Source organism: Dendropsophus ebraccatus, chromosome 5, assembly GCF_027789765.1.
Source record: "Dendropsophus ebraccatus isolate aDenEbr1 chromosome 5, aDenEbr1.pat, whole genome shotgun sequence".
NCBI classification, from domain to species: Eukaryota; Metazoa; Chordata; class Amphibia; order Anura; family Hylidae; genus Dendropsophus; species Dendropsophus ebraccatus.
The window spans coordinates 127,641,943-127,663,962 of record NC_091458.1 but is presented as its reverse complement, the minus strand read 5'-3'; the positions used below and the strand labels follow the sequence as shown (position 1 = coordinate 127,663,962).

At 40.4% G+C, this 22,020-nt stretch overlaps 2 protein-coding genes across 2 annotated transcripts in view; one reads left to right on the top strand and one right to left on the bottom strand.

Annotated features, from left to right (window-relative positions):
• The window catches only part of LIAT1 (ligand of ATE1), a 100,591-nt gene extending 90,940 nt beyond the window's left edge, over positions 1-9,651 (top strand). Inside the window, exon 3 of the mRNA XM_069971216.1 lies at positions 9,570-9,651. Within this exon, the coding sequence (XP_069827317.1) occupies positions 9,570-9,595 (26 nt within the window). The 3' untranslated portion in view covers positions 9,596-9,651. The remainder of the gene's footprint in view (positions 1-9,569) is intronic.
• The window catches only part of VPS53 (VPS53 subunit of GARP complex), a 107,388-nt gene that overhangs the window by 23,493 nt on the left and 61,875 nt on the right, over positions 1-22,020 (bottom strand). Inside the window, exons 12-18 of the mRNA XM_069971207.1 lie at positions 20,574-20,675; positions 19,272-19,366; positions 15,708-15,950; positions 10,481-10,628; positions 9,316-9,398; positions 6,019-6,097; positions 3,579-3,727 (exon numbers count right to left, since the gene is read on the bottom strand). Coding sequence (XP_069827308.1) covers positions 3,579-3,727; positions 6,019-6,097; positions 9,316-9,398; positions 10,481-10,628; positions 15,708-15,950; positions 19,272-19,366; positions 20,574-20,675 — 899 coding nt within the window. The remainder of the gene's footprint in view (positions 1-3,578; positions 3,728-6,018; positions 6,098-9,315; positions 9,399-10,480; positions 10,629-15,707; positions 15,951-19,271; positions 19,367-20,573; positions 20,676-22,020) is intronic.

Below are 22,020 nucleotides of genomic sequence, written 5' to 3'. Positions count from 1 at the left end.
ACCAATAAACATAATGTTACATGTAGGTTATGATTTCAGGAATATGGAAAATAAAGAAAAATAAAAGGCTTTAGCCTAAACATAAAGCAATAATATATACAATAAGGCTATAGCCATGTACAGTAATTTGTAAACATTAAAATATCCCTGTCCTGTGCATAGACAAAAATATGGAGTGTTTTAAATAAAATAAACAATATTAAAAAATCCATGGAGAATGGCATAATTATATAAAGCTGGTCCCGGGACAAAACATAAATAAGTAAAGGAAATGTGAAGCTTGCCCATACTGCTGGAAAGGCTGCACAAACCAGGTGTCTAAATAAGTCCTAAAGGCTACCTCTCAGCCTAGCCAAGAACAGCGGGGGGCTACTCAGCATTCAGCCTGGTAAAGCAGGAGGGGGGGAAACAAAAGGGGAATAAGGGGAACTAGCAAATATCAATACAAACACTCAAGGACGGATATACAGAAAGATTTACTATGGCTGGCCAGGGAAAAAAATCTTTAAAATCAAGGCTCTGTCCAAAGAGAGCCCTGTTATAGCATTTTACCAGTGGTATACAATGTATTTCCCAATGTATACCTCCTACAGAAGGATGTTATATCTGACACTCTATAAGCAAACAGTGGTATAAGTATTCTTTTTAGGATATGCCTCTGCATAGTCTAACATGCCACTCCATCCAGTGCCAGCAGATCAGCCCAGGTAAATGTTGTAACCTAGTGTTTGTATTCAGAAACAAAGATTTCTGCAAGTGGTTAATGAGGCTAATGTTGGTTACAATGATATATGTATGGAACGTATCATCATATTGGGGGAAAGAATGCTATAGACTGTGACCGAGTTCATACTGATGAATGCCACAGCTGTCTGCAGAGGCAGCATCCTCAGACAGGGGGTTCCTGTTAGAACACAGCGGGAGCATACCACTCGGGATATTGCTCAAGCCCTGGGAACACTGTGTTTCTTAATACACTAAGAGGTGCAGATGTTAGATTAATTCAACAACTGAACAGCATTTGGGGGGGGGGGCAGTGGAGCTGCATGATTAGAGACAGCAGGATAGTAGAGGACGTACACTGTGACAGTAAGGGTGAGGCTGGACGCCAATCTGCACTCGTTTGCATTTAAACGGCGCAATTAATTGAGGGTCCAGGGTTGCATGAACAATCCTTGTATTGTTTATGTGGCCATGGAAACTGACAGATACGTATATATCCGTGCTGTCAGTTTCCAGATTACGCAAGAAGTGCATACTTACCTTCTGCAGTGCTGTGTGATTTAGCACTGTCAGCTCCCATCCCGCTCCCCAGCTGCTGTAACTACAGGTCGCCACCCCGCCTCCAGAAGAATGATTGACAGCTGGAGGGGGTGGGACAGCAGCCTGAAGACACAGAAGGATCTGGACAGTAGTATGGAAGCTGACAGAGCTGCATCACACAGCAGCGCGGATGGTAAGTATGCACTGTGTGATCTGAAAACAGACAGCACAGATCAATATTATCTACAATCTTACAATCCACAAGGTGAGGGGAGGGAAACAGAAGGCAAAGGGCCGCTAGTAAAAGAATGGTGCAGAATTATTGTAAATTGTAACCTGGATTATAGAGATGTGTTTTCAGGTTTCTTTTGAAGGTCTTGATGGAGGATGAGAGACAGATGTGTCAGGGTAGTGAGTTAAAGTGTATGGAAATGCTCGGGCAAAATCTTGGATGCAGTTGTGTGAGGTACGAATAAGGGGGGAGCACAAAAGAAGGTCACCGGAGGATCGGAGGTTGTTTGAGGGACGGCAGCAGGATATCAGATCATAATATGAGAGCATGTGCCAGCAGTTTTGTCAAGTCAGGGTTGAGAAAAGAGCAGATTCGGGAAATCATTTTAAGGTAAAAGCTGCAGGAGGTGGTCAGGGTCTGAATGTGCCATTTAAAAGACAGGGTAAAATCATTTTAGGGAACAAAGGTGACCCCAAAACAGCGGACTTGGGGGACAGGGGACAAAGTGCAGCCATTGATTGTGATTGACAAATTAGATGGAGGGGTGGAGCAACATTAGAAGGTTAGTTCTGTTTTGTCCATGTTGAGTTTTTCGGAAGCAAGAGGAGAAGGAAGACATATCTGATAGACATTCTGGGATCCAGGATAGCAGAGAGTTGACATCAGGACCAGAGCGGTAGATCTGGGTGTCATCAACATAGAGGTGGGATTCTATAATGTGTCCCAGACCAAAAGTATAGATGGAGAACAGAAGAGGCCCTTGGACAGAACTTTTGGGGGACACCAATAGTGAGGGGGCAAGGAGAGGAGGTGGTGTAGGGGTGGAAGACACTAAAAGTGCAGCTGGAGAGATAGGAGGAGATCCAGAAAAAGGGCCAGGTCATCAAGTTTTCTCCCCAACCCCCTTCAATGCCTTTCCATTACCCTCCTGAAACATAATTTGTACTAGAATGCACAATTATTCAATACATTAGCTATTACAGTGGGAACCTAAAAATGTCCTCAGATGTCATCAGTAAAACGCTGCTGTTTATAGGAACCTGTATTTTCTAATTTAAAGTGTCACCGTTTTTGCAGAAATCAATAGTCCAAGTGATTTTAAGAAACTTTGTAATTGGGTTTATTAGGCAAATATGCCCTTATCTGCATTTAAATAGACTTTCTCCAGCCCCCCCCCCTCCCTCCTCTTTCTCATTTACTGCTCATTATCAGGAAATCTGGTTCTTTTACATCAGTCCAGCCCTGTCTGTTCTATGGAGAGGGGAGGGGGAGGAGGGAGATTAGTCGCCAGCAGAGAGCAGAGAACAAAGAATTACACAGCGTGAGCTGCATGAAAGCTGTATTCAGAGGTCAGAGAGGTCTGCGCTGACTGTCAGAGGAGATAGCTGGGCAATGTAGCTGTAAATTAACTCTGTTGTCCTGTTTTGGTGCCTCATCTCCCTCCACCCCTCCCCTCTCCATAAGAGAACTATGAAGACAGGGGGGAGAGCTTCAAACTGCTTTCTCATGATAAAAATGCATTTTTCGGCTGATAAACCCAATTACAGTTTCTTAAAATCGCCTGTACTATTGATTTCTGAAAAAAAAATAAAAATAAATAAACGTTAGTGACACTTTAAAGCAATATGTAGTCTATTGCAAGGCCCATAAGAAAAGTAGAACAGCCTAAGTCAGCATTGGTTAAACCACAGTTTTTCTTGGACAGTGTTGCGAGAAACCTAGCAACAATATTTTTCAGTATTATTTTAGAGCACATTGCCAGGAAAATCAAGTAGTATCAACAAATAAATACAAACGAAGAAAAACTAAAACCCTTAATTTGTATAAAAACTTTTAGCAAAGCGACTATTTACATGTATTTAAAATACCAAATGGGTATCCTTGGCACAATTCTTGATCCACTTATGTTATCCATTGAAGCTGTGTTGGCCTCAGATTTCCCTCTATGGTAATAAACCCGAGAAGCCGCAGAGAAATTGTTTCTAGTAATTCTGCTAAAGGCAAAATTACTTGGATGTTGGAATATACCAAACGATAAAAGACAGCTGTATTCATTAAGTCAACCAAACATTTAGTAACTTACTTAGCAAACTTGATACAGAACTGAGTGAAGTACTTGCGGGTGGAGGCCAAGTTGTCTCGAATAATTGGGACATTCTGCTTCACATGTAGGATAATGGAGGTAACATAGGGACTTTGGTCACCGACATGTTCCACATTCTGCCACTGCATCTGTATATGGAAATATCACAGAGGTTTTATTATTAGGAAATGTTGCGTTAAAAGGGAACTCTGGTGAAATTTCTTTCTTTTAAATCAACTGGTTCAGAGACTTCTATTTAAAGTGTCAGACCGAAAATAAAACAACATTTCCGACATACAGTAGCTGATAAGTACGGGAAGCCTTGAGATTTTTTAATAGAAATTACAAATGTATAGAACTTTCTGACACCAGTTGATTTGAAAGAAAAAGATTTTTGCTGAACAACCCCTTTAAGCCTTCCGTTACTTATCAGCTGCTGTATGTCCTGCAGGAAGTGATGTATTCTTTCCAATTTGACACAGTGCTCTCTCCTCTGTCCGTGACAGGAACTGTCCAGAGCAGGAAAGTTTTTCTTTGGGGATTTGCTACTCTGTCACAGACAGAGGTGGCAGCAAAGAGCACTGTCAGACTGGAAATAAGACACCACTGCCTGCAGGGCATACAGCAGCTAATAAGTACTGGAAGACTTGAGAGCTGTAAAATAAAAATAAATTATAAATCTATATAACTAAACTATTCCATTTTCCAGGTGTTTCTAGAGATGTGGCTTGGATATTAGTAAATTAATAAAGGTAGGATATATGCGTGCAAATAGGGACAATATAGATCTTTGTATTGATTCATTGTAAAGAGAGAGAAGGACTGCACAAAACTCTCTTTACCTATTTTCCGAAATCTACATTAAATACATGTGTAAGTCAGGGCGGTTTGCAGGCTTTGATGGCAGGGTACTAACATGGCAGTAAATAATCTCAGGTCCCTGCAGCACAAAGGGATTATCTGTAGTGTCTATGATTACAACACAGATATTTAGTTCACTTTTCTTTGCCATTTTCATAATCCAAAAATATTTTTTCTGTTCTTTACAATGGAAAGTGGTTGGAAAATAGTTGTGAACTGAGATTTCGGTTTATCATCCTTCTCCTTGTACTTAGAAAAGCAGCAGCATGAAAAGCCATTAGGGGAAAACTGAACTCCGCTGTGGCTGTTTTGCCCCTGTCAGAATAAATTTTCTCATCAGGCCTTAAACGTTTTCCCCCTTGTGTTATGCTTGGGAACTATCCAGGTAGTTTTCAACTGCAGCTATCCAACATATATAATAATAAAAACCCAGCATCTGCAATTCCTACCTGCTGATAGCAATTTGTCTGCACACAGCTGCCTGCCTGCCTCGGCTGATACCGGGGAGGAACCAACATACCAGGAAGCCCATATATTGGGATTGGTAAAATGACATAGCATGGCCGTTATTTATTTATTTTCCATACAGTTTATTAACCATTTTATTTTTCATGTTAACATATCCTCTATGCTTAGACACATACACAGTGAAGAATTCACCCCGAATTCCGTAGTGTGAACGGGCACTAAACCAGAAAAGCTGCATTGAAATTTAAGGGGTACTCCGGCCATGTAGAACATTTATAGAACACTTTAAATGCACCCAGCACAAGATGATACAAAGTACCACACAAAACAAGAAATCCAGAATAACCAAGATCAATGTTCCAGAGGGAGCAACAAACTAACTATGAAATGGTGAGTTCAGATGAAACCAATACATCCAGAGCATTGATCTTCATTAGAGATGAACACAACTCAAGCAAGAGTCCGATTGTTCGGCATTTGAATAACGTTGGCTGAAGAAGAAGGTGGACGCAGCCTAAGAGTCCAGGAAATCATGAGGAGGGCGTCACATAGGTGTGTGGAGACTTATAGGCCATTTTATCCTTCTTTCCAAAATTCCTAGTAATGGGGAAAAATAGGAGGTCGCGTGGGGTCCGACCTCTGTACCCCCCACCAATCTCTGCATCGGCCCTGCCGGCTCTGTTAAGAATAGAGCTGCAGGTGTGGCACGCAACCCACAGCTCTATTCATTGCTATGAAGCCCAGAACATCTCTCTTACGGCTTACTCTGCTCTTTTTGATGCTCAATAGGAATTAATAGAGTCGCGGGTCATGTGCCGGACCCGCGGCTCTATTCATAACAGAGCCAACAGGGCCCGAAGCAGAGATTGGCAGGGGTACAGAGGTCGGACCCCCAAAACCTACTTTTCCCCTATCCTGTGGATAAGCGAAGAGTGAATTTGTTCTGTACAAGCCCTTTAAGTTTTCAAACTTGCATTACAAGGACAGCCAAGGACGGCCACCCTTGTTGCCAGTGGTTAAACTCTGGTTTAACGCATTAGAAGACATGTGTCTGCATTATCTTCCATGCTGGGATTAGTCTGAAGAACAAATAAGTTCCACATGTGCATACCTTGCTCATAGCGGTTAGTGCTGGATCACAAGCAGAATCTAGGTCTTGTACAAGGAGCTGAATACTGTTTGATATTACTCTGCAAACACAAAAAAAAATAGTCTGATCATATGACACCATGCAGCATCTCTAAAGAATGATAAATTGATTTTAGCCCACAGTATTTGTCACATACATTACATATATGACAAATGTATAGAATACAACATACAGGTAAATGTGTTGTCTGGAGCCCAAGGATGTGTAATTATAACATTTGGTTTGCCTCAATACACACTCCCAATATTGCTATCCAGAGTAGTAATCTGCAGTTATGAGAAGGAGGAAGAACATGCATTGGTAAAAATACTAAGGGTCTTAGAATAAATACTTTTTTTTTTTTTTTTACACACATATACATATAGAAAACTAATTTCACCCAATACTACAATGAATAAATATGATATCATAAAGTACATGCCAAACTCCCTCTAATCTTACAAACCTTCTTAATTTCCTGCCAAATCTTATGTGTCAATGTGCCAAAGAAATCTATACCCTTTGAAAAAACCTGTACACCACCTGATTCTAACCTTTCAAAAATCCCCCTATCCCTATATTTCATATGGTTTGAAAAAACCCAACTTGACTCCTTATGTGTAATAATATAAGCAAATTGAAAAGCCAAAAAATATAAAAAGAAGTCCGGGAGAGCAAAGCCACCCCTATCCATCCTTGGGCAGAACCGACCGTAACGGAGCCTCACCCTCTTTCTTCCCCATATCAGTCCATTAAGTAATACCTCTATCTTCCTAAACCACTTAGTTAGTATCCAAATTGGTGAGGCAGCCAGGAAAAAATTTATCTGGGGGAGAAGGACCATCTTGATAATAGCCATCCTCGCCGACATTGATATAGGGAGACTTGACCACACCATAACCTTCTTCGCTATCCTGTCCATCAGAGGCTTAATATTCTGTTTTATATATAAAGAGGGGTCTACCGGCGCCATTACCCCCAAATACTCGAGACCCTCCCCCATACTACAAACTTTCAGGTTACAAAAAACATCCCTTAGGTCTCTATCCAGAGGCATAACGAACGATTTGCTCCAATTTATCGACAACCCCATTGGATTGCCTAGCACCCCAAAATCATCTATTATCCCCGGAAGGTTCGTTTCGGGGTCGACAACAAAGAGAAGCAAATCGTCCGCATACATAAGGATTTTTTCATTATCTCCCTTTAGGCCGAAACCCCTAAATTTACCACAAGACCTTATCCATTCTGCCAAAGGCTCGATGTAAAGAGCAAATAACATAGGGGACAACGGGCATCCCTGTCTAGTCCCCCTATGAATACTGAATTGTGGAGACACCACACCGTTAATAAGAATTCTACCCGAGGGCTGTTTATACAACAACTGGATCAACTCTATAAATTTAGCACTAAAACCAAAATGTTCAAGAGTCTTCCACAAATATGGCCATTCTACCTGATCGAATGCCTTACAAGCATCCAATGCTACAACAGCTCTGTTCCCCTCTGCGGGTATTTGCATATTTATATACATCCTCTTTATGTTATTAAATACTGTACGCCCTGGCATAAAGCCATTTTGGTCTTCCGAAGTCAAAGCCGTAATAACCTTTGACAGCCTCCTAGCTATTAATTTAGAAAACAATTTGAAATCGATGTTCAGCAACGAAATTGGCCGATAGTTCCCCATCTCAAGATGGTCCTTCCCCTTCTTTCCGATAAGGACAATAACAGCCTCCTCCATAGACCCAGGGAGTTCTCCATCAAAAATAGACTGATTTAACACCTCTAGCAGAATTGGAATCACCACCTTAGCATGTCTTCTATAGAATTCATACGGTAAGTCATCTGCCCCCAGAGCCGTATTACTGGCGACAGAAGCCAAAGTTGCCTCCAACTCTGCCAAAGAGAGTGGGGAGTCCAATACCCCCTTCTGCATTGCTGTTACTCTGGGCAAAGATATATGATTAAACAATAACGTGTCTAAGTATAAAGTATAAGTCTTAGAATAAAAATTTACAAAAGCTGTTTCTATCGTTTTTTGATCTACAGCTAGCCTACCATTTTCTCCCCTGATAGCAAAGATGTTACTATTTTGTGTCTGGTTCTTAATAATATTAGACAGAAGTCGGCCTGGTCTATTTCCTTCCCTAAATCTCCTGTAGTCAGAAAATAACATTTTATTATAAGCTCTGTCTCTCACAAATCTAGCGTATTCCTCCTGGGCAACCTTTAATTCTCTAAGCGATGTTTCATCCGCCTTTATCTCGTAGTCTCGTCTTTTCTGCTCAACGTCCTGAGAGTGCTTCATTTCCCTGACTTTAAATTCTCTTTTTTTAACCAAGATCTTTTTAAAATAGCACCCTCTAATAAATGCCTTTAAGGCATCCCAGACAACTTGGATACTTGCTGACTTCCTATTTGACAACATAAAACTCTCTAGAATAAATAAATTTAAAGCCATCAGAATTGTTGAAAAGAGTGTAAAAAAAAAAGAAGAAACAACTTAAAGGATAAAGGCGTTTGCAAAAATGTTTATGGTGCCAATGTGTACTGAAGTTACACAGATCAGTAAGAAGGGAAACATTAGGATGTTTTCCCTAGTTCCATGCTGCCTAAAGCACAGGGCAGCATGAAAGCTGACAGGCCTTATCACAATGATATATGACTGGCTGTGAACAGCTTTACTGTTTTGCAGAATCACAGTTGTAACTTCAGCTGTGTAATTGGGCCGATCTATCAGGGCTGATTGACAGATGACTCCCTATAGGCAAATAGATCTGTCACTTACTGCCAGGGATGCTCAATGACTCAGACTCCCATTCCCAACCGAAGTTAGAACTATGATTACTCTGAGATGGTATAGCCGTTCAAGGTGAATCATGTATAATTGGAATAATTGTTATAATTGTCAATGTTTTATTTTGTCTGTGGTTCAGGCAGCATAAAACTAGCCACGGCTGCTAGTGCTGAGTGTAAGAGCGTCCCTAAGGGGTCAGGTGGCCACTGGCTTGGGCCCTCCAACACCTCACAGACACTGCAAAACAATACAAATAACAATGGCTCGAGCTCCAAAATTATTTACTGTATGTTTTTACTGAGTAAACAAACCTTCTGAAAACGTCACAATACTTTGAGCTTAAAATCAGAATGGATTACTAGATAAATTGCAAAATGTAAAATTGATTTACTGAGAGTATAACAGAGGACTGTACAGACATGTTATGGTACGTTCAATGGTACAGTATATAATATGCCAAGAAAACAAAAAAAACATACGTGCTAAAAGTATCCATCTCTCCTGTTAGATTTATCCTTTCGGTGAGTGTCACATCTACTTTTTCTTTCAGCTTCTCTTCAAGCTATAGGGTAAATACAGGCATTTAATATTATAATGGCAATAACAAAACTTTATGGTCATGCTATTTCTCCCACTTTAAGACCAGAGTCAAACAATGTTTGTACATGACAGAGTTGAGTCTTTCTACTTTATCTTAATATGTTATTTTTATGACATTTCTATATTTTTATAGAGCCGGAGGAAGCGTTTTATACGTGAAACAGCCGTTGATCATTGACTCATGGAAAGCACCTGCTGTTTATGCCTGTTTGTCCGAATAAAGCATAATTTTACCGACATCTAAGATTGCCGCTATCATCTTACTCTTCTGCTGTGAAAACTTTCTATATTTTTTACAGAGTACGTCCACTATCACAACCATGGCTAAGCTGTATCTGGTAAGAAACCTGCAGCTGCCTATAGTGGGCATCTGGAGATTATGTGACTGGTCATGTTATTGCTGTGGTTAATATACGCTATGAGCAGACTATTAACTATCTAAATAGAATGTATTGGAATATGTTTATAACTTCTGTTTGTGATTTTATTTTTTTTTAATACTCTATTATGGGCAGCCATTTGCCTGAACTGTTTTTAACAGCATTTAAAGACATGGTTTACGGCAAGCCTCATGGACACAGAAACAATAAACATCTCCAGACGCTATTTTTGTATGTAAGCATGTTCTGTGACCTGTGCAAAGGTCATTCATCAGGAAGGGGGAGGCTGAGCGGTGAACATTATTAATTGTCTATGCCATCTACTGGTGATAGCTCATGCTGCATTTCTCTACAGATAATTTTCCAGCAGCCCCCTATATATAATCACAGACAAAACAGAAAGTTTAGATTAAGCCTAGTAGCAAGAGTGAAAACGGAAAGATTTAAAGATGTATTTTAATATAGAACTGAAAATTTGAAAAAAAAAATCACCAAAAATTATGTTCAACATAAAAACTTTATAAAAATTTAATGACAAATTCCCTTTAAGTAATTCAAAGGTCTCAATGTAGTAAAGTAAAGTTACTATCCCAAACCTCATACTACAATATGTATACACCACAGAGACTATACCAAAAAATTATCCAGTATTTAATACATGTACCTGTTGGGTAGTAGCCAGACAATACTCAGCTGTACTCAGGATACTGCAGATTAAGCACAGTTCTTCTATGGTGAACTTTGCCACTTCAGAGCCTTCCTTTTCCTTGAGAAGACTTGTGATGGTAAGCCCAGTGCTACTGCTGCTGGTTCTAGAAAGTAAAAAGAGCAGAAAGGTATAGTGTACTTTAAGTAAGAGGTCTATGACAACCAAAAACAATTATCTAAAATCTTCAAAGTGTTAAGAATAAATTCAAACTTATAGAATTGGTTTACTTTCTTTCCATTTCAGGGATTTTAAAAAAGGCAAAGAGCCCAAACTTTCTAATCTTGAGGAAGAAAGGTAAAAGTGCATAGCCATCTCAGTACCCAAGGTCTAAAAACAAAGATATTTTGATTTTTTTTTTAACTGCTCTCCCTTGTAATTGGACTATGTCCGTAGGAAAGACCAATTTCCAAAACAAAGAAGCCAAGTTGTTCAGTACATCGGCATCAGATATTTCCTTACCCCAGAACCTTGGAATCGTTGACAGAGTGGTATTGATTTCAATGATAACTTTTTAAGCATCTGAAACACAGCTCTTTTCACATACACCTGTGATTTCACTGGCATTTTGAAATCAATGGCATTCGGTATTGCAGGACTCATCTCACCATTTTAGCAATACTTTTATAGACAAATACATAGCAAAAGAATTTAATCTAATCTTAAAGTATATGCTCAAAACAATATATTCTTGTCTGACACCCTAACAAAAGAAAGAAAATCTGCTAGGTAACTACCGTGAGTTACTATAGGCCCATTCTGCCGGTGGAAGTTCGGGTGTCTATAGCTACAAAAACAAATGAGACCACAATGCATGTGACCCCTATTGGATTATAATGGGGGTCGTGTTAATTAGGGTCTTGTGTGTGTTCGCAGCCACAAAGACCCGGACTTTAAGTGGATGAATGGAATTCACCTCTGATTCAGCAGCGACCCTGATGACAGGTACACTTTAAATTGGCATAGATGTCATACACTGGTGAACGCGATGTGAAACATAATTCCCATATTTTATGCATCTCCTTCAGGGAGATATATAAAAAGTGGCAGCGATAGATAATCACTTTAAAGCAACATCAACCACAGCATATTTACAGGCCACAATCCCTAAGTAAAAACTCTAATCAGTGTTCACATGGAAGAGCGGACCGGAGTAAAAGGAACATACTGCTCTAATCCCCGTCAATTGTGGTAGAGACAGCACAGATGTGTCCACTTGCCTAAGCCCAGAATGTACCATATGACCATAACCTAAAAATCCCACCACCATGTGAACTGGTAATGAGCTATAAACCTGTTGGCTACACTTTTGGGTGCAAACAAGAATGTTTCCATTTACTGAAGGGAGGCAGAGATATTAAACAGGGTCAATACCACTATCCAATCTGTGCTAGAGATGATAGAAGAGGAATTACACATAACCTTAATGCAAGGATAGTAAGTAATATGTCCAGGTGCTGTGGATATAGTGCCATACTATAGCTGAACAAATCTAAAATCCATGGCTATTCCGTTAATAAGGGCCTTGTAGCAAGAACATAAAAGGTAGATTCGGATTAGTAAACCCAACCATTCATTCCTTTTTATGTTCCATAATGATAAAGTCTAATTTACACGGACGACAGAGAAGTCTCCTTCGTCTGAGGTCCAGAACATATTTGTTTTGGAAGCTGAGGATGTTATTAGGAAGCCTGGTCCAGGTATGGTCTTTTCAGTCCCCAAGAAAGAAAATAATTTTCGGAGTTTCTCAGTGGAATGGAATCTGCTGGTGTCTTGTTGCAAGTAAAAAAAGAAACATACACCTTTCCAGCTAGCACAATAATCCCCCACACCCCCCTCCTCTAACTAGAGCAGAAGAAAGATTTATTGGACTGGAAGACTACTACTACATTTAGCACCAGACATCATGTGTGTGCACGAGAAGAGCAATTCACTGGTAGGAAGCAGAGCCGACAGGACGACTTCCTTACCCTGCTGTATATGGGAGGAATTTACAAGCCAGCTGAGCAATAAGACATTAATAAGGTGACACACAAGGCAGACTCTGCTAGTAAAGAGACTCGCACACCACTGCTAGACTACTGCTTTGTGTCTGCAGTCTCTAACACCTAGAAGGCTGCCGGCACGTACAGCTGTTTTTTTGGATAATTTCCACAGCAGTTTTTGAGCCAAAACTGGAATCAAAGGAAATGGGAGATATAAAGGAAAGACGTCTGCTTCCTGCTGGATCCACTTCTGGCTTTTGATCAAAAAGTATAGCAGCAGTTAAAGGGAACCGATCACCTCGATTGTGCCGATATGGTCCCCAGAATCATAGTATAGAACTATACAGTGCAGCTCATGGCATGTATCAGAAGAAAAAGTACTTTTATTGTGCCACACGAGGCAGGGAGAGGGGCAGCAACTAGGTGGGCGGGGAGCCACCAGTGACTAGTCACCGCGCTCTGCCTGTTGGCGTGCCGTGCAGGGATGATTGACAAGCAGAGAGGCCTGTTAGTGGCTCCCGCAATGTCCTCCTGGGACACCTCCTGTCCCCCGCTGACAGATGATGCTGCTACTTCTCAGCAGTGACAGCCCACTTATCCAATCACTGGCCACGTTGCTGTCCCAACTCATTCAGTGATTGGATGAGAGGAATGTCAATGCTGAGAAAAAGTTCATCCTGAAGATTCTAATACCTAGTGAACTGTGTAAAATGCAATATGCTTGGCCTTATTTTTTTTTTTCTCAAGCAATTGTTCAGTGTGAGCACACACCCATCTTCTATTGAAATGTCTTTCCTGAGCCTTAGGCTGCATTCACACATCCCGTAAAATTGTCCCTGGTCGTGGATCCACAACCATGAGCAATTTTAGGAACTATTCAAGTCAATGCAGCCATTTACACTATTCATTTCCTAGTGCGGATTCCCCCCCCCCCCCCCTGCCAACAGAGATGACTGAAGTGCAGGAGACAACTACTCGCCTACTCCACCCGTGACAGTGAACATATGAGCCAGCCAGCATGGGGGGAGTAAGCAAGCATTTGTCCCCTGCGCTCCTGTCATCCCTGCTAGGAGGCGGGGGGGGGGGGGGGAGGGGTGGGGGCTGAACAGGATAGATTCCAATGTAAGGTACCATAAAACTTCTATTGGTTTAAGGTTCTTTCCCCAGGGTATACACTGCTGATATATCCTTAGGAAAGGAATTACTGTGTGATCAGGAGGAAGTCTTTGACTATCAGCAAATGTGGCTCATCTGTACATGTAAGTAAGGCTGGATTCATGTGTAATATACTGGTTAGTGTTTTTACTAAGACCAGGAGTGAGTCCAAAACCCAGAAAAAGGTGTAAATCTTTCCATTACAATTTCTGTGTTGTCCCACTCATACTTTTGGCTACAAATGCTAATTAAAATTCTACAATTAAAGAGTGTGTACTTGGCAAGGCTGTTCAGCTCCACTTAAATTGGCCGGACAACCATCAACACCTCAATGACAGTCTACCAATGTAAATTTATCGCAAAAAGGCTAAACATTTTCTAACATTCTATACACTTGAAGGACACTTCTGGTTTAGCCATATACCTGATGTTTTACTATGTACACACAGTGTGAGAGTTCTCCAAATGACTACCAGGGGCCCCCTGAACAACAAAGCACTGTGAAGCACTGTCAAAAATAACCAGACTGGGAATGATAGCTGTCAGATAATGGCGCAGACTGTTTTATATCTTCAAGGGGTCGGCCACTTTATAGGAACATTGTTAAGTGTACAGGGTTAGTAAACGTATGCACTGAACTTACTGACAATATCTACCTGTGTAGCTTGCCAGGCGGATATCAGACACTCCTCCTCCAAGCTATGCTGTCCTGGTCTGTATGCTGAATAGTGATCTGTCCATAAGATGGCAGAGCATAGGGGAACATGTGACCATGCCCCTCCCTTGGTGTCCTCTTGTATATGCCTATGAAGGACACCTTTCCTGCTTTTTTTGTGTTTTGATATATTCTAATTGTAATGGTCCATTTAGACACTATGTTAGTTTTCAGAATAAACTCTACTTTAAAAGGGGAAACACATTAAAACATTTTGTATGTCCCTTACTCAGCAACAAAGTTGGAATCTCTGTATGTCATTTTGCTTATTCACATTGGGGCAAAAGAATCCTTTTCCTCATCTGTTATCTTGTCCTGCACATATTTCAGGGAGGGAACATCATCGTAGTTGGGGCCACCCTGCTAAGGAGGTGGGCACCCCAAAATGCAGCGCCAGCTTGTCCATACCAGTGGATTGGGTGCACCTCTCCACTTTTCTCTCCTCTGCAGGCCTGAACCCCCATCCTTGCCTCGCTTCTCTCAGTAGATCCTCCAGTAACTAAATATTTTAAATAATGTGTTTGTTGTTACTGTATGTATCAGGAGCCTGACCTATTTTATTATTATTACTATAAAGTATAAGTAAGTTTCAGTTATTTGTGGTTTCTAATTCTTGAAAGTACAAAGCCTCTAAAAAGGACATAAGAAGCTAAATCTGCATGCCACAGATGAAAGAGTTCTGTATTTGTACAGTATTTTTAGACTTTTAATGCCAGTTAAACAAGAATACTTTACTGTTAATTCAACACAGACCGAGGTTCCCAGCAAGTGCAAAGTATTACTCTAACTCCATAAAGGATCAAAAACATCATCATGTACTTCAACATAATTCACTTTAGAGTTTAAAGAGGTTGTCCAGGCAAAACTAACTTGTCTAGAACCCACAGGATAGTGGACAAGGCCCTATTACACCGAGCTATTATTCGCTTGGTGTAATAGTTCCTGTTAAAAGGCAACCATCAGCCGACAAGCACAATGTCGGCTGACCCTTTTCTTTCAACATGTTAAAAAATTTTAGAACGATAACTATGGTCAGCTGGCCAATAGGCGTGGCGGCAGCAGACCACCGCTATCTCCAATGCGCTCCCCGGACAATCTTTAACCCCCCCCCCCCATTGCGTGTAATAGCGCATGGCAGCGAGGCAAAGGGCCAATACAAAGACTGTCTGGGGGTACGGAGGTTGGACCCCTGCAATTTCTTACTTGTTTCCTGTCCACAGGATAGGGGACAGGTTAATTTTGCCTGCATAGCCTGTTTAAGGAAAACAGAAACGTCTATTAACCTAAATATTTTGTTTATTAAGATTAAAATACATTGAACTGAACTTACTTGGGCAGGTTACCAGACAGAATCTTCCAAGCGTATTCTCGCAGGTACTTCTGGAATATAGTGGTGAGAGCGATCATCGGTTCCCCAGTACTCAGCTGGGAGCACTGCACCATGCATTTTTTGTAGTAGACGAACAGGTCAGCACAGCTTGGCAGAACAGCCCCTGCATCCTCAGATGTTGATTTTGGGGGACCCTGAGCCTTGAAGTCTCCAACAAAACGGTCGATTAATTCACCTAGATTCCTATGGGCAAACAAACATCATGTGTTCAGAATAAATGGCATTAACTGAAGCACATCAAGCAAACACAAATTCAATGTCAAATAATCAACGTTTTTTTTTTTCAGACCTTCCAGAATACACTTTGTTTAAAGGAGACCTGTCACCCCCTGTGGCGGGGTGACAGGCTCCCGACCCCCAGCGGGACTCAGCGAGACTAGGTACATATAAGGGGATCTAACTGGGGGTCGGGAGCCTGTCACCCCGGCACGGGGGGTGACAGGTCCTCTTTAAAGTGAATTTGTCAGAAGCAAGTTCCAAACTGCTGACACGTTTAATCAAAAGGACACATGGTACCTTTCATATACCCCTTTGTGCTACCAGAATGTAGAAAAATGGTTTTATTCTTCAGGGGAAAGTGTCAGAGGTTTTCCTGGGCTTCAGACACTCTAAGGTGATACCAAACATGCATAGTCTTTGTTCTGTGTAGCAATTTATTTTGAATGGGGAATAAAATGTCATTTTATTACATGGGCACAGGATGGGGGGATTTTACTATGTTTTATTTTATCCTTTTTTTTTTCACTTTAACACTAGTTCTGCTAGTGTACTTTAACCAGAGATTTGCTTCTCACTGATACAATATACTCCACTACTACTGTAGTTCATTGTATTGTAGCTGTCAGCATCCTGCTGACAGGCAATCTAGACTGCCATGCCACTGGGATGGCTTTGTAAAGGCATATACATGGCAGGCCTAGGGGCAAAGACCACCGCCTGCAATGGAGACCAATCGGCATCCAGAGATTATGTTGTTATGAACGTCCCGTTTGTTTACATTCCGCTGCCATGATTTGATGGCAACATGTAACTACCTGGAGCAGAGGATTCTCTGCTCTGAGTAGTTACAGCAATGACGATGTGAGAGTGCGGCATTAACCTATTCCCATCCCACCATTAAAAGATGTATGGATTGGAATGATCGTAAAAAAGGCATATTTTTAGTCACTATGGGGTTAAAAGCCCTGAAAATCCAGAAAAGAGCAACAGTTATAGATTTCCCCTATTTTGTACATTCTTGTATTTTCCAAAAAATGCACCCTCTGAATCCAAAGCACATTTGTATCGCATACCTGGCTGAGAAAGCCAGCCTGAGAAGGGTTTGATTTCTACTAATATGTGCCAGTAGCCAAGGAAATCACATTCATATTACTGGCTTTCAAATCAAAGACAAAAGGTTTTGCTGTAAAACTACCATGTACCATCTGGTTTATGTATATCATTGACAAAGAAAATAAAATGGAATACAATATAGCAGTCCTATGCCCTCTTGATAAGAAAATGTTCTTATTGGGCAGTCACCACCTATCAGCTGTTACCCCTTCATTAATGTATAATTTAGGCCTCATTCACACATCAGTATATTGTTGCCGACTGAAATCTGTGTCCGCACTTTGGCATCTGCAAAATTGTGGATCCGCAAACACAAACACTTTTTGCGGACACGTGAATGAGGCCTGAGTCAGTAGTGTGTACCATTTTAATAGTCCTGGGTTTTTGTTTTGTAAAGCCAAATACCATACTGTCAGTACCACAAAAAATAATATAATAAAAACACAAATTGTGGCCTCCCACGAAAAATTTAGGCTCATATCACACTGAGCCTAAGTATCTGATGACAGGATTTGGCAAGGGTCACTGTTATTGCAGTGGTCAGAACGGTCTTCCTCTTCCCTTCCTCATAGCAATTGCCACACCAGCCCCTTTCCTCCTGTCACTACTTAGCAGTGGTCCTCTTTTCCATCCCAAAGAAGCCACACTATCCCGGTAGTTACACAAGTTTTCATAATCAAGATTGTACATTGAAAAGGACTATAATTTTTTGAGACTTACATGAAAGAATACAAAATAAGGCCCTTTATAATGTAACCCCAGATATACCCTAGTGCACTGTTGCTGAAAAGGACCACTATAAAGAATGGTCATACTATGGCAAGCATGCAATGTGTGCTATTACTTATTTATGTTGGTTTTTACTACTCTTGCCAGCGAGTAAAAATGTCCACGTCTTATTTTCTCCACTATTATTTTCTTATTAAATCAAAGCAGTGTGCCCTCCTACTATGAAAAATAAAGAGGTAAAATAATGGGGCCAGTCATTTTCCACACTGCTGAGCAGGCACGAACTTAATGAATTCATTTTCCACAGACATAAAAAATAACTTAAACTTGTGTGGAAAGAAATCAGTCTCCCCATCTGCATTTAAATCAAAACACACATTTCCTATCAGATATTCCTAGACCGTAAGGACAAAAAGTTGCTGCGGCTATAAAGAAGGGCAGTAGGGAAATGATGACGAACAACAGCTACAAAGAATCACTCCTTAAAGGGGTATTCCTCTCAAACATAATTCGTGATATGCTGCTACCCATGGTGAGACTAACAATTCCTTCCTTACTTGTAATTACTAGAGACGAGCGAACCGGGTTCGGATACGAGTCCATCCGAATCCGAACGATCGGCATTTGATTAGCTGAGGCTGCTGAACTTGGATAAAGCTCTAAGTTTGTCTGGAAAACATGGATACAGCCAATGACTATATCCAGGTTTTCCACATAGCCTTAGGGCTTTATCCAAGTTCAGCAGCCTCTGCTAATCAAATGCCGAAAGTACGGGTTCGGATCGATTAGAGCATGCTCGAGGTTCGCTTATCTCTAGTAATTACCTTTTCAGTCTCCTTCTCCCAGTTCTCAGCTGCTGCTTCCTGCTGAAGACACAAAAATCTGTGTGTGAGCCCCTCTCTCTCGGTCTCCCCCTCCTACCCCCTCCCATCTGAGACAGCTGATGTGAACAAGTCCCTCACTGGCTTTAACTGCAACATTGTAGCTTCTTTGAACAACCCTCCCAGCATTACAAAGAAGCTACAATGTTGCAGATAAAGCCAGTCAGGGGCTCTTTCACATCAGCTGTCTCAGAAGGGAGGGGGGATCGGGAGACAGAGAGAAAGGCTATCACACAGATTTTCCTGTCTGCAAAACTTAATGGGGCTACTTTATCTAAACTGTTAGACAAAAATGGTCATATTTGCCCATAGCAACCAATCACAGATCAGCTTTCCTTTTATGGGAGAAAGTTTAGAAATAAAAGCTGAGCTGTGATTGGCTGCTATTAAGTAATAAGACTTCGTTTTTGTGTCAGTTTTGATAAATCTGACCCAATATTTATAGGCCAGAACTATTTATGTAAAGCTGATACAATACATGTGAACAGCCAACATTTAGGGGTGGAATTCAAAATATAAAATGTCAGACTGAAAACAAAATAAAAAAACCTATACAACTCACTTGTCTTGGGACTCGATGTAGACATAGAGATGGGGCTCAAAACACTTTGAAATGATTCCATGAAATGGGTTTTCTGGTGTTTTGGGTTTCTTTGGCTGTAAAAAAAAATAAAAAATAAATAATTAAATTTAGACTTAACATTACTTGATAAAAATAAAAAATAAACTGTGGGTCTGAGGCCAGAAGTGTTACAAAATTATTTCTAGGGTCTCAGGATTTTGGCCATCTGCATTATCGAGACTTCAATCCAAAATGAGAATAAATACCACAGGCTCAAAACTTTTAACTTTGTGTTCAAAACTTCAATATTGTGTTTTCTACACTGTACTGTTCCTCGGTTATTACTGTTGGAAACGTAGCATTTATCTTCTTGCTCCTACTTGTTTAAAGAAGAATAAAAGCAGTCACTAAATCAGAGGTGTCTAGAGAGCTGACAGATCCTCTCTGAAGGGTAGATGATAAGTTGTGGGTGACTGTGGGAACAATTCTATTGGGCCACCTTTAGCTATTTACAGTTTTTTCTTCCACTTTTTGTCTGTATTTTTACAAATACCTCACCCCAATTCACACACTGGCCTGGGAACGCCAGTCCATCTACTACAAAAGCTGGGAGCGAATAGAAGTACATCAGTACCTCCATTCTGGAAGACTAGTTGAGGATCAAGTAGTTTGAGAACCGAGCAGTTGTGTTTTTTTCAGTAGATATACATCTATAATTTTTTTATTTTTTTTTTAGTTCAAGCATCCTGCAATAACTTACAACTGTACCTGTAAGTTTCAATGAAAAATGTACAATTTAATGACTACAATAAAGTACTCTACATGTAAAACACACAACGTAAGTTGGTAGTACGGAACTTATGTTGTGCTGAAGGACTGTATACACTCCGTCTGGGATCCCTAGCGGTGCCGCAAGAAACTGACATGTCAGTTTTCTGTGGCCGCTATTAACTGAATAACAGCCGCAGAAAACCCTGTGAATTCACACAATGGAGCGTGCGGCATGCACGGATGTGCCCACATCCGAATTCAGCGGCGGTAAAGATCATCTTTAAAGATGCTCTTTTCTGAGACCGGCCGTTCCGTGACCCAGCCGGCACACATAAGCTGAACTGATACTGCAAAGGCAAATGCACTATGAATAGACCCTAACAAGGACTAATATAAACTCTGCTTATACAGATTCTTTATTAGATTAAATTCTTTATTTTTTTTTTTAACGGATTGAAATTAAAAAATTTCTTAACACCAACAGCTATGGCTGCAAAGAACGGGCTCAAGAGTAAAATCTGCAATACTCACTTTGTCCAGGTCACCATCTCTCTCCAGAGCAGACTCTTCTGCTAAGGCGTCATCATCCAGAAAGGGGTTAGTAGAAACAGGAGGCGGAACTTCAGGCTTTTTCTGGAAAAAAAAAAAAACAATCACTGCAAGATTATTACTTATTATTCAAAATAATTTCCACCTTTGCTGTAATTTGTGATGTCTATGTTACTTACACTTATTTTTTTCGTTACCACTGTATCTGCTTTTCTTATAAAATACTAGGAACATAATGTAAGTAGGGAGGGAGGACAGTAAGCAGCAATCTATACAGATCACTGCTTAATGTCTACCACCAAAAGAGTTAAGTGGCCCCAAAAGAGTGCTCAGTGTAGTATGTCCCACAGGCTGTGCATATGAATGATAAGCTCAGTATATGAGCTTTATTATATGCTCAGTATATATGTGGCCATTGTTTGTTCATTTGGAGGGAAAATTAAATGATATAATGTCCCCACTGGCACAGCTATCTAACAGTGTCTGCAGTTCGGAACAGGAATTCCAGTTGACTCACTTCAAAGAGTAAGAGGACCCAGCCCAGTGCCCCACAAGGGGTTAATATTTACACAGTAAGGAGAAGGAAAATAATTATATTTGATAAAATGTTGTTTTGGTATCGCAAATCACAATTCTAAATAAAAATCTCCTGCAAAATTTTATTAATGCAAACAATGTTTTTTTTTACTTTATATGTCAGTCTTCAGTAGTGTAGGTGTTCCCCAAGACATGTATGCAGTGTTAGGTAAAAACAGTCCACCCTATGGTAACAAAAGGATCCACTCCAGATTGCAATCCAGACAGCTTTGTACCACATTGGCCACAAACCAATCACAATATATAGATTATACTACTACTACCAAATAACAGTCACTACAGTCACACATCAATAAAATACTACTGGGCAAGGACTTCTTTGGTTTGTATGTACCAGCCACCCTCATGGTAAACTGGAAATACACAAATACTACTGTTCAGTTCCAAGCACTGAATACAAACTTGGTTCAGAATTCAATAAATGACTCAAGAACCAAAGTAAAACAGTAATATGTACAACTGGTTAAGTAACATCATGTTCCGTTATATCAAAAACACACAACATACAAAAATCACTATCACATGTCTTATGAAACAGACACACAGGGATATTTACAGGTTAAAAAAAGGAGGATTTTGCCAACAGAAATGTGCAATTTTTATGATATGGACTAAATTCACAAACAGTCTGTACAATTGGCCATGGGGATAACTTAAAAAATGGAAACTAGTTGCTTTATAAATATAGCCCACAAGTTCTCCTAGAAATATTTAATCCTTATTTGTATGCAGAAGCCTTTATTATAATGGTATTAAAACTCACACAATAGTCTGTAAGGGCTTAAAGGGTTACTCCCCATATGCAGATTATATACAGTTGTGCCTTGCATTA